The 14,280-nt window shown below is 38.6% G+C and overlaps 1 protein-coding gene across 8 annotated transcripts in view; it reads right to left on the bottom strand.

The window, feature by feature from the left end:
* Window positions 1-1,138: 1,138 nt before the first annotated feature.
* CLOCK (clock circadian regulator) overlaps window positions 1,139-14,280 on the bottom strand; it is a 52,849-nt gene continuing 39,707 nt past the window's right edge. For 6 of the 8 annotated variants that reach the window (XM_031588602.2, XM_031588603.2, XM_090139424.1 and 3 more), the window contains 6 exons: window positions 13,589-13,678; window positions 12,976-13,134; window positions 10,948-11,154; window positions 9,468-9,676; window positions 8,914-9,190; window positions 1,139-6,566 (listed from right to left, as the gene is read on the bottom strand). In XM_031588602.2, the coding sequence (XP_031444462.2) occupies window positions 6,393-6,566; window positions 8,914-9,190; window positions 9,468-9,676; window positions 10,948-11,154; window positions 12,976-13,134; window positions 13,589-13,678 (1,116 nt within the window). In that variant the 3' untranslated portion in view covers window positions 1,139-6,392. The remainder of the gene's footprint in view (window positions 6,567-8,913; window positions 9,191-9,467; window positions 9,677-10,947; window positions 11,155-12,975; window positions 13,135-13,588; window positions 13,679-14,280) is intronic. The other 2 variants (XM_031588605.2, XM_031588604.2) reach the window with 2 other exon arrangements.

Below are 14,280 nucleotides of genomic sequence, written 5' to 3'. Positions count from 1 at the left end.
TCCTTTGCATCAAACAAACTGGGCTCTTGAATGAAGAGGACTGTGCAGTTTCATCCACGTTTACCCAGTGTTATCCTGAGGTATTTCCATGATACTGGACGCTGACGTGGCATTTTCTTGCAGCTCACCTTGCTGTGTCCCAGAAGCCAGCGCTCATGGCAGGTTGCCACTACAACCTTGGGCTGACATTATTGCTAAGGTGCAAAGCAATGGCTGCGCCCATCTGTGTGATGTGCTACAGAGGTATATCCTCAAGCTGATCTGATTTACACATACGTCCTATGTGAAAACAGAGTTGCCAATGGGGTTTGAAAAAGACTGTGTGCTACTGTGACTGCTTAAGATTGGAGTTCTTGGTTGTTACCCACTGCCCTCTGACTGCTGAGGTCTGGAATTTGTATCGCTGACACTGAGCCCGGGGTGCTGAGGTAGCTAACCTTTGGATTGCTAATCTTCCAGTTACCTAACATTCTCCTGTAAGCAGAGCTCTTGTTTCTCAATTTGCACAACAGTGAAGTGTCATTGAACAGCATTGCTTCAGGCGCTGCTGTAGTTATTTATAGTTATAGCTCTTCTTGATAAGTTTGTGGAAAAATATATTGATATTTCTAAAGTTCAGATCTAAGAAAAGTGCTAATTGTACTGCGTGCTATCAGCCTTACTATTGCTGGGTTTGGGCAGTTTTTAACGGGTGCTTCTGCAGCTTGTTTTGTTTCCTGTGGTATGTGGAGTTGCTCAGGGACTGCAGGTGGGACACAACTTGCACAAGGATGATGCTTTAATTCCCGAAGGCAAAATATTAGTAGCTTAGATTAGAGCGTCTGCTGGGATGATGATACAAAGAGAGAATAGCAGACTGCGAAGAATATTTATGACTTCCTCCAGGTATTCAGCTTCAACTGTGGGATTTCCTTCTCTCTCACCTTCCCTTAAACATTTGGCTAACTTCACATTATTAAATTATTGCCCTTGGCATTCCCGCTTTGCTCAGTGAGAGGATTAGAGCAGCCTGTAAGAGCGGCAGTGCAACCACACAAGCTGAAGGTCTCCGGCCATCAGCATGGGCCAGCAGTTTATGAAGAGATACAGAGAGCAGACAAAAAAGGAGTACAGTATGCATTTTTACTGAAGTCTCACAAGTCATTTCTCTGGGGAGGGAGAGAAGGTAAAATTGACATCAAGCAACTTCTCACACGTCAGTTATTGGGGGGCAGAGAGTGCCTTTGTTACATCTGTGGAAGGGGTATGAGAGCACTTCACTGTGAAACTCTTACCGAAGTGCCATTAAGGAACTCAGAAAAAAAAATAAAATTCTAGAACCTTAGAAGCTACAAAAAGCAAAATTTTAAACGTTACATTTATTCAATTAAAAAAAAAAATAAAATTGACAGTTAGTAATGGTCACACGAACACCAGGGAACTGTATCTACATTTCCTGACATCAATATGAGCGGCATTAGGGGTTGTTGGTGAACAAATACAAAGCTAATGCCAGTTCAAAAAATACAAAACAAAACTGGAACCCGAGACACTGTGAAATCAACACTGCTTAAAAACTCAACATTCAATCTGATGTATTTTAAAATAAATAGTTTTTACCTTCCTTCTTAGAAAACACAACTCACCAACTGCTTTCAAAGCAGTAACACCTTTAAGACCATTCCCGAAAGTGTTTCATAAATAATTTACTCATTGATTGTCTGTTAATGCAGCATCTCTCAGTCATAGCTAGGGTCTCTGTATAGGCCACACAGTATTTTGTTCAGACACAGTGTTTTGTTTTGTGTTTTTTTTTTCCCTCCTTTTTATTTAGGTACAATTTCTTTGAATAGAGCATATCATGCTGGCACAATTCATGCAGATGACACAGCATGAAGTATAACAGAGCTTAAATCACCTGGCTAAAAAAAAAAAAAAAAAAAAGACAAGGAATGTAGTGTTACAAATCATGATATTGAAAAAGCAACCATCCAGTCTCAGGACAACCACAATTTCAAATGTTCGCTCACAGTTGTCTCACCTACTGTAATTGGCTTAAATACTTCTTTTTTAATCCAAATTCATTTAACTCTTCAACTTTTTCCACCAGGGATAAGTAAAAAAATAAAAAGTTAATTATTAAAACTAGTCTCTCTCCTTTTAATCAAAATAACCATTTTTTTCCAGTCCTCTGACTGTACATCTAATTTCAGTAATGATTTCAAATAGAGAAATTCATGACTGTGACGTCCAACATCTCCTGATGCCGTGACATCTACAACACTCATCACAATACCCGGGTTAAATTCTCTGAACATATGCATGGTTTTTGAATTGACTTCAACATCTGCAAAAGGCCACATCTTTAACCCTGCGGTACACTGTCACACACGTTATAATCCTAAGGGACACTTAGAATTACTGAGCAGGCAGGTGGGCCTCCAGATGAGTCTCTCTCATAGGCGACTGTGCAACATAAAAGGTCTCCTCCCTAGGAAGCCATAATCCTTCATCCTTTCCCCACGCCATGTAAAACATGAAGCCAATCAGTTCTATTAGCCTTTTTCATCTTGCACTTTGAGCCTCAAAGGATCACCGTATTAAAGAAACATTTTCCAGAAATGTCTCTGTTTGACAGTTTTACACATTATTCCTTGATGTCCCCTCCCCCCCTTAACAGTTTCACTGACTAAAGAAATAAACTGGTTTTCAAATAGTCTTTTCAGTAAAGTGCTTCTTATTACTCCAAACAATAAAAATAAAATAAAAGATAGAAAGTGCTATTTGAATCTTAAGAGAATTTCTTTTTCCATGAAAAACTGCCTGATATAGTTTTCTTTTAATTAATTTTTTACATAAAGCTGAAATGAAACCTACCTGTTGTAAGGATACTGGGTTACTGATTTTGGTGTTTGGCAGCAGGCAGGATGCCCACACAAGTGGCGACACACTGGAACCATAGTGCAGAAGGTAAACCTTCTAGATGAAATGGAAGGCATATGGAGAGCTCTTACTAGAATCTTTTCATATTTATATACAAATATATATTAAATATAATATAAAAATAGCTATATATTCTTTTTCTCTGTAATTTTCCTAGAAGCTTTTCTTCAAATCCTCACCCATTGCTGGCAAACAATGTCTGTCTTCTAAACTCCATGCGACTCTGTTTCACTCCGTTCCGTACCACCAGACTGTGCCTGCACAAATACAACCCTCTCCTTAACAGATTCCTTCCCTTCTGTCAGAGTCATTCTGTGACATCTGCACCCCAGAACCTGCAGCATCGCAGCATTTCTTATCATGCTATTGATTAGGATGTTGCAAATAATCTATGACTGTAGTAAATGAGGCAGGCAGAAGCAAAAGGCTGATTAAGAAAGAGGCGACAGCCTGGTCCTCTTCCCACTAAAATCAAGAACAGCTCAGCAACTGATTCAGCAAGGGGGAAGCCGCAGACACCTGAAATATACACCTTTGAGTCAGTAGCTGTGAAACAAAGCATTTGCACCCTTGCACAGAACATGGAACAAGTTCTACATATTTCTGTATAAAGTTTGCCTGATTCACGGTAGGTATATTTCAAATGGATGCTGTATTTTTCCAGTTTCTGTGAATTTCCCCACCTTCTATGCTTTGTCTACTGGCTGGTAGCTCTGTAATTGAACGAGTTCTCTGAGGTTACAAAAAGCTTCTTGATCAAAGCATACATTTCTTTATTCTCTTTCAGCAGCCCTGCTATCGCTGTCATCTATTTTCTCTCACCTAGTTCAGCGTTTTACCAACAGACCTATAGCAGCACACGAGAGTTTTGGGGAGGGGGGGAATGGGAAGAGAAGTTTAAATGGAGCTTCATATAAAAAGTTGCATCATTAACTGGCTGGCTGTTATCTCTATTTTTTGTAATTCTCAGTATAATAGCTTAATAAACCTATTTTACCACTATTCCATAGTTCTAACAGCACTATTAAAGCTCTCCCAGGTTTCTTTTTTAGTGCTCTGTTATTACTGTAAATGGTTAACAATTTTTCTCTAACCTACTTCCATTAAGCAGCAGTGCTGCTAGCACAGACCTCTGGTAATGCAGCTTATTTTAGAAACAGGTGGATGGTGCGGCAGCAGAGCAGAGCAAGGCAAACTTTGTTACACGGAGCTCTACAGCAGCGGGCTTCTGACCCTTATCCCAGCTCAGAGAATGGCAGAAATCCTTTTAGAGAAGGGAACTTGTCCTTGCTATGTCTGGCACTGGCACCTGCCTCCTTGCTGCGAGAGGCCTCTTGGAGCAGAGCGCAATCTAACTCTCTTTGGTACTGTATTTCTCATACTCCTTCCTTGTTCACAACTGTGCTTTTTGGTACCAAACTCTTGCTTTGTAAGTGGGGAACAACAAAGATGCAATGGTGGGACACCTGGAGAGGCAAAGGCCAGCCCCAAAATGCCATCAATGGCATGGAGCGCTCGCTGAACTGGTGCCACCCTCCTGCGGGTTTGGCTCGCCCAGTAATACAATCAAACTGTTCCAGAGTACAAAACAGTCCGTCACCATTTGGTTACATTCATTCAACTCCTCCTCAGTATTCAAGATTAATCCAGCTTTCTCTCCCTACTACTAATTTTAACTGCTTTTGCTGTTTTATTTTAATTCTCAGATCTATCTGTGTTTGTTTATTTGCCTCTAAAGTTGTGGTTTTCTCAAACTAGTACCATAAAACCCTACCTAAAATAGCACATCATATCTGTTGGAACTTTTTATTTTCTTTATAAAGTGAAGTTGCCTTCTGAAGTCTTAGTTCAGTGATATCTCCTAAATCGACCATGATCTCCCCCAAGACATACTCTAAACACTACAGAAATGGTTTTAAATGACTCTTATTATTTCAAATCAGGTTACCCTTCCTGCTCCCGCTACAGGAGCACTCTCTGCTTTTACATCTTCAAGAACCATACCTTCAAGGTCTGAGATTGCTGAGACTCCTCAGTTTCTGACTTAGTGTTTGAGGGGGAGCAGCACTCAAAAACGCTCACGTTCTCAACTCAGATTGTTATTGAGATGATCACGATGCAGAAACAGCTATGAAGTAGATACACGAGTTTGGCTGACAACGTACTAAGACTTCAAAATTGAGAATGGTTACAGATTCGAGACACTGTAAGTCAAGATGTTCAACATTATCACCTGAATTAAAATCAAGGCACTATGGGTTTTTCTGTTGTTGTTAAAATGACCCTGAATTAGTTCTGACTAAAGAAAGATCTAATTTTTGAATGAGAATAAAAAGATTCCAACATATTTTAACAAGTTACAATTCTCACCACAGAGAAAGTGGTTAAAAAGTGCCCAAAAGGTTATTAAATGTAAATATATTTTTTGTGCAAATTACTCCTATAACTGAAACATTCTTGAAAATTACCGTCTTTTTTTTTTTTTTTTTTTTTTTTTAACATTTTACATAAATATTTCCAACTATGAACTATATCAAAAGATAGCTTTGGGGAATAAAATTCCAAACCATCCGCAAGGAAGCAGTGCAAATTCCTATTTTTTTTTTTTTTTCAAATAAAATGAATTAGGTATGAAACGATGGATGATACTCATGAATCTGAACACCCTGAACCCTGATGCACGATCACCAGTTCAAACGGCTTCGTCAATAATTTAACCTCGAGAAGTCAACTAACCAACACACCATACCTCACCGAACAGACTGTGACATCACAGACAAAGCACAAACGAGAGACCTGTGCCCACACTGAGGGTGAAAGTAACGATGCAGCATGTTGTAAACAAAGGGGCAGAACAAAGGAAAACATCAGTCTGAGTATGGCGTGAAAATTTAGGGAAACATATTCAAACCTACAAATAACAGATTACATTTCATGCATCATATAAAATATTTTGCTCTTTCTCCTTTTATGCAGACATATACACAATATTTTACAGCATCTGTACAACAGAGAACTGGATTTCACACAACATTTTCAAAATATTTACTGTCCCATAATCATCTGAAAAAATTAGATGTTTGTCGGACTATATTCCTGGCATTTTTTCTGCTAAATCAAACAATTGCTCTGTGTCCATTTTAATACTTTAAAAATGTACAGAACTGATAAAAAATACCAATATTTTCAGCATCCCTCTCATTTCAGTCACATTTTTTGATTTCACCTGGACAAATTAACACATGGCAGCAAACCTTTTAGAGCACAGAAACTGGGACAACGATCAAAGTTGGCCACGTCCCTGCCATCACCTGGTGGTTTTCCTCAACAGATTCCAGAAGTTAGCTGTAGGTCTCAATACCGCAGAGCGTTAGAAAGGCTTTGTACTGCTACCTCTGCAACTTCAGTGCAAGTGGTTATGGAGCAGCCCCCTCCTGGTAGCTGGCTTCCAGGAGAGGCAGAGCCCCCAGCTACTGCGGCTGCGCTTTGGAAGGATCCGTCATCTTGTCAGTTCTGTGCCGTGAGAGCTGCTGCTGCGATTGGTGCTGCTGGTGGTGGGACTGAGTAAAAGTGCTTTGCTGTAGTGGGAAAGCAGCAGAGAGGATAAGCTGAGCTGACTGATTCCCGTGAAGTAACCTGGATGTCTAAAACATGCAAACAAAAGAAAATTATGTTTTCTGCTGCTCTAAGAAGTGCAGGCCTGGCTGCTTTTTAACCTTGTGGAAGAATTCGGTCAAAATAAACTTCTAATTTGGTCATTGAAGCTGAACCAACAATGCAAAGATTAGTTGGCATTAATGGAGATACTTAGAGCATTTGATAAAGCAGCTGGTCTTCGCGATTTCCTGTGACAATGGGTGGAGCACATGGCAATTTGTCCCTATTTCAAAACACAAGAGCATAACGGGGCTTAAGGAATCTATTTTAACCATACATATGTTACTGCAGTCACATAGAAAGCAGTGCCTTGGCATACCAAAGCATGACTTGGCACAGATCAAATTTATCTCTGGATAAAAATCCAAGGAAGAAAACCAAGGAAGCTGCCCCATTTGCAGACCCAAACATCTCCTTTGAAGGGGATTAATCATTACTGCAAATAACTCTTATTTTTAATGTCACTCTTCCTAGAAACAAAAGATGATGGTGTTGAAGAAAAAGCAGTGAAGGATGGGTACAAAAGGAACTGGACATCTCAATCCAGAACAACTACATCGCTCTTGCACCTGCAGAATCAGACTGTGAGAAGGAGATCATAAACATGAGGGAAATCAACTTTTTACATGGGTAGGTAGTGATAAAACACAGGGGACTGGTTTTAAACTAAAGGTTTAGATTAGATATCAGGGAGAAGATTTTTATTGAGAAGGTGGTGAATTGCTGGAAGAGGCTGCCCAGAGAAGCTGTGGATGCTCCATCCCTGGAGGTGTTCAACATCAGGCTGGATCTTGTTTTGTTTTCAAAAGAATGAAGTCAAAACTGCATAAACATTTTAATTTAAAAGCAGGGACAGACACTACCTATCTGCTAAACAGCATGAACGAGTGCTGAAATTCAAATAACTAGCTATTCTTCAGTTCTCTTTTCGACCAGATTTCAGCTTGCAGCTAAAAAGCCTTTGCCTGATGAGTGGCTAAAATTCCATTTTCTTATGGAAAAGCTTTTTTAACAAGCTACTATTTTTTGCCACTGGCCCAGGTAAAGAAAATTTTACTCATCCATAAATGGAATCTTAACTATTCCTTGTCCACATATACTTAGATTGAGTTTCCAGCTACTTACTCAATTGTAGAAATTCCAACTTTATGCTCTTCTATTGTAAAAGGGAGACTGCACATAGTAAGAAAGTTTGTTCAACAGGCTGCTCAGGGAGGTGGTGGAGTCACTATCCCTAGGGGTGTTCAAGAAATATGTAGATGTGGCAATGAGTGGGTATGGGATGATGGGTTGGCACTAGCCTAAATGACCTCAGTGGTCATTCTAGATGGCCGTGCACAGCTGTCACACCATGAAATGAAGACTATCTTGATTAGCTCACCACATGAATCAGCAGATCATGACCAGGGAACTGTGTACAGAGCTGAAGTTCAGCTTCATTGTGTTGGAAATGATGGTGGCAACGCTAGAATATTGCAAGGTTTGCGCCAGATGTGTCCCACAAATGCTCACATAGGAACAGAAAGAGCACCTCATGCAAGCTTGTCAGGACCTACTGAACCAATACGATGCTGCAGTTTACTGGATTGCACCATTGGTGATAACACTTGGTGTCACTGCTATGAGCTAGAGTTAAAATGGCAGTCCACAGAATGGTGACACATGAATTTCCCACTGAAGAAAAAGTTCCAGACACAGACCTCAGCAGGTAAAGTGATGTGCACTATCTTTTAGGATAAGAACAATGCAATCCTGGATTTCCTGGAACTTGGACAAACCATCAAGTCTGACCGATGCAACACAACACTGACTAAGCTGAAGACCCAAACCACCAGAGTAAGGCTAGAGAATAAGACAATCTTTCTCTTGCAACACAGTAATGCATGGTCCCCTATCAGCTCAAAGACCATGGAACACATAGCCAGTCTTAACTGGACTGTTCTACCACATCCACCATATAGTCTGGATTTGCAACCTTCTGACTTCCATCTGTTCGGGCCGATGAAAGATGGACTGCATGGGCAACATTTTTCTAGCAACAATACCTTTATAGCAGCTATGAAACAGTGGTCATCTCTGTCGGTATGGATTTTTACAAGCATAGCATTCAGGCTCTTGCATAGCTAATGGTACAGACTATGTCGAAAAACTGTTTTGTAGCTGAGAGCTTGCTCAATCAAGTAGTGTAACTGTGTTGTTCTCTGTATCAGCTGTAGTTTCCATGGAAATAAATACAAGACATTACTTTCATGGCAGCCTAAGAATATTAAGATAATTCTAAGAAGCATGCTGAAAGTCTCAGGACTGACAAATTTCTAGAGAATGCTACATTACCTGTAGGAACTGTTGCGGGTGCTGGGTCAGCTGTGGCTGAGCTGGTTGTTGAACTGCAGTGAGCTGCTGCTGCTGCTGCTGGTCTTGCTGACTTTGCTGCTGCTGCTGCTGCTGTTGCTGTGTTACTGGCAAAGTCTGTGGCTGCTGCTGTTGGGCAGCAAAAGTGGGATAAGCTGTCACCACCTGTCCCATAAACATAGTACTTGGTACCATTACTGCTCCACACGCTACTGGGGCTGTGACAAGTTTTGTTACAAGCTGCTGACCTTGAGAAAATCTGTCAACAGAAAAAGACATTTAGCATCACTTCAGGAAAAATGCATCAAGCATTAGGTCCTCTTGACAAATGCAGATTTTGTCAAGCTCATACCTTGTTGTAACACTACTGATTATGATAAGCCTATGAACACACCATTTTGAGTACAGTTTAGCTAAACAGCTGTGTGATTATGGTAACAAACAATATGGGTTTTATGCTACTTTTCCATACATGATATTATAAATGCTGTGGTTGCATAGCTACTAGTCATCCCAATATGGTCTTGAAAATTTACCTGATTTGTCTATCTTGTGTAAAAGTAGTTACTGCAGCAGCATTCTGGTTATTGTTCTGTGGTAAGCTAGAAGGAACCTGAACCACATTTCCTGTTGTTGGCTGAGAAATGACCATAGTGTTATACAAAGGTGTTGAGACTGTGTTCTGTGACTGACTGGCAAGAGAAGATTGTTGACCGTGTCCACTAAGTACGTTTTGTTGATTATGCTGTAAAGGAAGAACATGTAATGAATCAGTCACTTGAAAATAGCCAGCTACTACAATCATCTTCCTCATTGTAATTACCCATGCTTTACAACTGCTAATGTTTTTCTATTACAAATGAATTCTTACTTTAAAGTAGACAGGTATTTCCTATCAATTGAGGATTTGGAGGTGGGACTGGCTCTAGGGCATCTGAAAATCTCTTAATCTCTTCTCCTCTTCAGAATATCTTTTTCCTTAATATTTCATCTGCTTGCATACTGTTTGTTCAAGATCCTGTCTTCCACTCCTTTAGCATCTCTGTGCCACATTAAAACACGCACATTACCTCAATCAATTTCATACTTCAAAGTCTGGAACTAACATAACGCTAAAGTGATAAATTGTCCACCATTACTCTGTCTCATCACAAATTTTAAAAAGTAGTATGGGATTTGGAAAAAAGTAAAGAGGAGGATGACCACAGAGATTACAATTATAAGCACCCCCTCTATAAAATTGTCAAGCACATTAGAACTCCTCAGCTTGAGAAAAAGACTTGTATACATATGACAGAAGACTCTGAAATTATGTATGACGAAGAAGATGAAAAGTGAGTAACTGCTCAGTGTATTTCCCAGTGTAAAAGCTAGGTGGCAGGTTTAAAAAACAAACACCAACAAATTTTGCAGGAGCTAAAGCTGTAGAACTCAGTGCAAGATACTGCGGATTTCAGAAGTTTACATGCAATCAAAACAAACTGGATAAACTCATAGAAGAAAAATCCATCAAAGGATTTAAAATGCAAAAGGTATCACCTATGGCATCTGACTGAAATTGCTGAGGAGCAGAAAAGTCAACTTCAGAATCATCAATATATGCTTTTCCTGTTCTTATGTTTTTCTAGGCATTTACTGTAGAGATCAGTGTCTGGATACTGGGTTTCAAGCTCAATTAGTACAAATGTTCTCATGCTGTACATTCTGTCAGTAGAAAATTCATAAAAATTCACGAAAAGGGAGGCTAAATGTTTTCTTTATATTGATTTTTTCCAAAAGGCATTTGGAATTATTTCCATTTGCAAATTGTAATTATTTATATTTGTAGTTATTCACATTTCTAAGTTTTAAAATTAAAGCAAGGTGGGAAATTGGATTAGCAAGAATATAAGTACATTTCAATTGTAAAACTTTGAACATCAATAGATAAACTTGATTTGAAGGACAGTCACAAAAATTTGGAGGGGGAGAAGTTAAAAAAGCTATTATTACTCTTCTCACTAGTGAGAATTTTACCTGTGACGCAGAGCTCTGCAAAGGCTGTTGCTGGATCATGTGTGGTGTACTTGTATGTCCTGTGTTCATCCCACTTTGGGTCTGATTAGTTTGAACAACCTGACCTTGCATGTTTGCTGGTGCAAGTTGCTGAACACTTGAAGAATTTCCAGATGTAAGCTGCACAGAACTGAAGTTTAGTCCAGAAGTTGACTGCTGCAAGAACATCTTAAAAAAAATCCTAAAATTAGCTCTTATGAAAAATCTGTTAATTGTTCAATATCTTAGACAAAAACGAAAATTAATTTCTTCTGATATTAATACAAGGTAAGGCTTCATTCCAGTTATTAGATGTTCAAACAGCATTGCAATTTCCAAGAGCAAAGGGCTAACTCCCATATATGATCTGTATTCAGAGACTACTATAACAGCTAAGAATGAGAATTGTGAATTTTAAAGCCCTTAACACTGAGGTTTAATATCTGTTTTTAAATTAGAAGTAATATTTGTAGATTGATTTACAATGTAAGCTATAACTATTTAAAGATTAAATTCTTTAGAGATATTGCTTCTACTTGTCGAGCCTCTAGAAGTGAAACTAATTAAAAATCTCAGAATCAGTTGATACAGACATAGCACCAAGAAGGCAATCTTCCTTGGCAATTACAAAACCATACTGGTTATACTGAATTTTCCTTGTTTCAATAAACTGGATTTACCATGAAAGTAGTTTGAGTCTTTACAAAATGTTAGACTAAGAACTACAATGACTCATTGTAATAACGTAGAATGTGCAGCACTTCAATTTTGTATTCTACTTTCCATTGTCCTAAATAAGGTTCCTCTGCAGTGCATGGAATGATAGCTGTGAATCTCTCCTTTCAAGCACCTACAAAGCAATCTACTGCTGGAAGGCTTACATGAGATCACAGTAAAATACAAAAAAGCACATGTCACAAACTCTTATTCCACAACAGAGTGTAAGCAACGTACTCAATACTTCCAGGAAATATAGAATTTTTTACTCTTTATTCACAATGCACACTGAAAATATTTAGATTATTTTCTTATGATGTACTTTAGTTTTTTGTTCGTTTGTTTTGGCTTTTTTTTTATTAAGCAAGAAAAGCCCAATCAATAAGGTCATTCTTTTCTTCCCAAGATAGATGCTGAAAACAGAATGACAAAATTAAAAATCCATAAAATACATATGTTGGTTAAAATACAGAAATCAGGCAGTCAGGTCTTTGTTACTCTCAGCCGCTAGACTGGGTAATGCAGAGAATCATAGAATCACTGAGGCTAGAAAAGACCTACAAGATCATCCAGTCCAACTGCCCACTGATCACCCACAGCTTTCACTAAACCACGTCCCTCAAGACAACATCTAAACATTCTTTGAACACCTCTGGGGTTGGTGACTCCACCACCTCCCCGGACAGCCCATTCCGGTGCCTGACCACTCTTTCAGAAAAGTAGTATTGTGTAACCTCCAGCCTGAATCTTCCTTGGCACAACTTGAGGCTATTCCCTCTAGTCCTCTAGACTTCCTGTCTTTGTGGCTGAATAACTACTTCAGAATGCCACACAATGTATAACCACCTCACTAGAACAGTCTGTAAGAGGATGTAAGCCTGATAGTTGGGACAATCTTTTAAGAGGTATGCATTCAACCAAGAGGCATGATTTTTACACCCCTGAGCTAAAAGGGGAAATAAATATACATCTTGCACATTTAGAATGAATATTCTAATGGCTGCAAAGCTATTCAAGAAGTAATAACCACTACAACACATTCTTTTACATTTAAGTAGCACAAGCCACTCAACATTGAAAGAATACATTGGGGCACAACTAGATACATTCAGAAGCAAAATTATAAGTACCGCAGGAACAGTGACATTAGTTCTACGAATTTTGGGCACACAAGGTCCAGAAGACAGCTGATAAGGAGTACAGAGAATCCCATTTTGGAATGAAGTGCCCAAATCTCATTTTAGATCTCTAAATTCTCTACAGATGAAATGTGTATGAGTTACACCTACTCACCTGAAGTCCTTGACCGTGGACAATCTGAAGCTGTTCTTGAATTTTCCGCAACTCTTCTTGCTGCCGATGAATATTTGCCTCTATCATGCGTGTTCTCTGCTCCAGCTGGTCCTTTAGGTGCTGCATAGCTCCTAATTGAGCTGAAAACTGAAAGACAGGCTGTAGTGCCATGTATAAATTATAAGCTGAGCAAAAATAATCACGTTTAATTCACAAGTAGTAAATACACTCCTCCAGACTAGCAAAGAAATCAAGCACTGGTTTTTAAACTGCTAGTAGTCATCAACCAAAGACAAAATCTTCAGTACAAAAGTGTCACAGACTTCATGTCTACATGTTTAACTGATGCATGAGAATTAGTCTGCTTAGAACAAAACAAAACGAATAGCAGCAAAAGAAACTGATTGGCACTCAAATCACTAAGACCCTATAAAACTTTAGTAATTCACATGGTACTGTTCTGTCAAACAGAAATTGGCTCATTTTGAGAAAAACGCTGAAGGCACCTTTGACAACTAAGAACTCAGTTTTTGAAAGAGAAATTAACTTTATAGTTAGATCAAGACTGTTAAAGAAATAATAAAACAACTTAGCAAACCAACTTAATCCATACCTGGGACATGCTGGACTGGAGCTGTAAAGTAGCAGGCTGAGACATCGTTGGCTGTGTTACTGGTTGCCCAAGAGACTGGGAGCTTAAAGACTAGGATTTTAAAAAAAATTGTTCCATAACTAGAAAAGAATGGACTTCATACTTGACATGAAATATTTCCTTACATAAATTCAATTCCAAAATGGCATCACGTGAATATATGAAAAAAACAAGTGTATTTCTTGAAATGCCTAAGCCTAAATATTAAAGAATTAAGAACACACACACACACACAAGAATTATAATATACATAATCTCTATATAGTTGTTTCCCTGCTAAAAATATGTAAGAAGCAGCAGGTATAAAACAGGAAAAACATGGCTGCTTTAAAATTCTTTTTCACAATAATGGCAAAAACTTTCTAACAAGTTTGGAAGTTGACACTTCTGTTCTTAAACTAATACATAGCATATCAGCAGAATACATAATTTAATACACATTGTATTTTTGAAGTAAATGTGTTAGTTCATATCTATAGTGCAATATGAGCACTAAGCACACGAAGCATTGTATTTTCTCACGTTACTAAGATTACAGAAACCGTATTAAAGTATTTGCTGATATTCTTAAAGGTATAAGTCTACCTAACCTATAGGGACACACAGCATTATGTTGGCAATTATGAATATAGTTTTATATACACACACACAAA

The sequence above is a fragment of the Phasianus colchicus genome, chromosome 4 (genome assembly GCF_987193195.1).
Source record: "Phasianus colchicus chromosome 4, bPhaCol1.hap1.1, whole genome shotgun sequence".
Taxonomy (NCBI): Eukaryota; Metazoa; Chordata; class Aves; order Galliformes; family Phasianidae; genus Phasianus; species Phasianus colchicus.
This window is presented reverse-complemented; position numbering and strand designations above follow the sequence as displayed.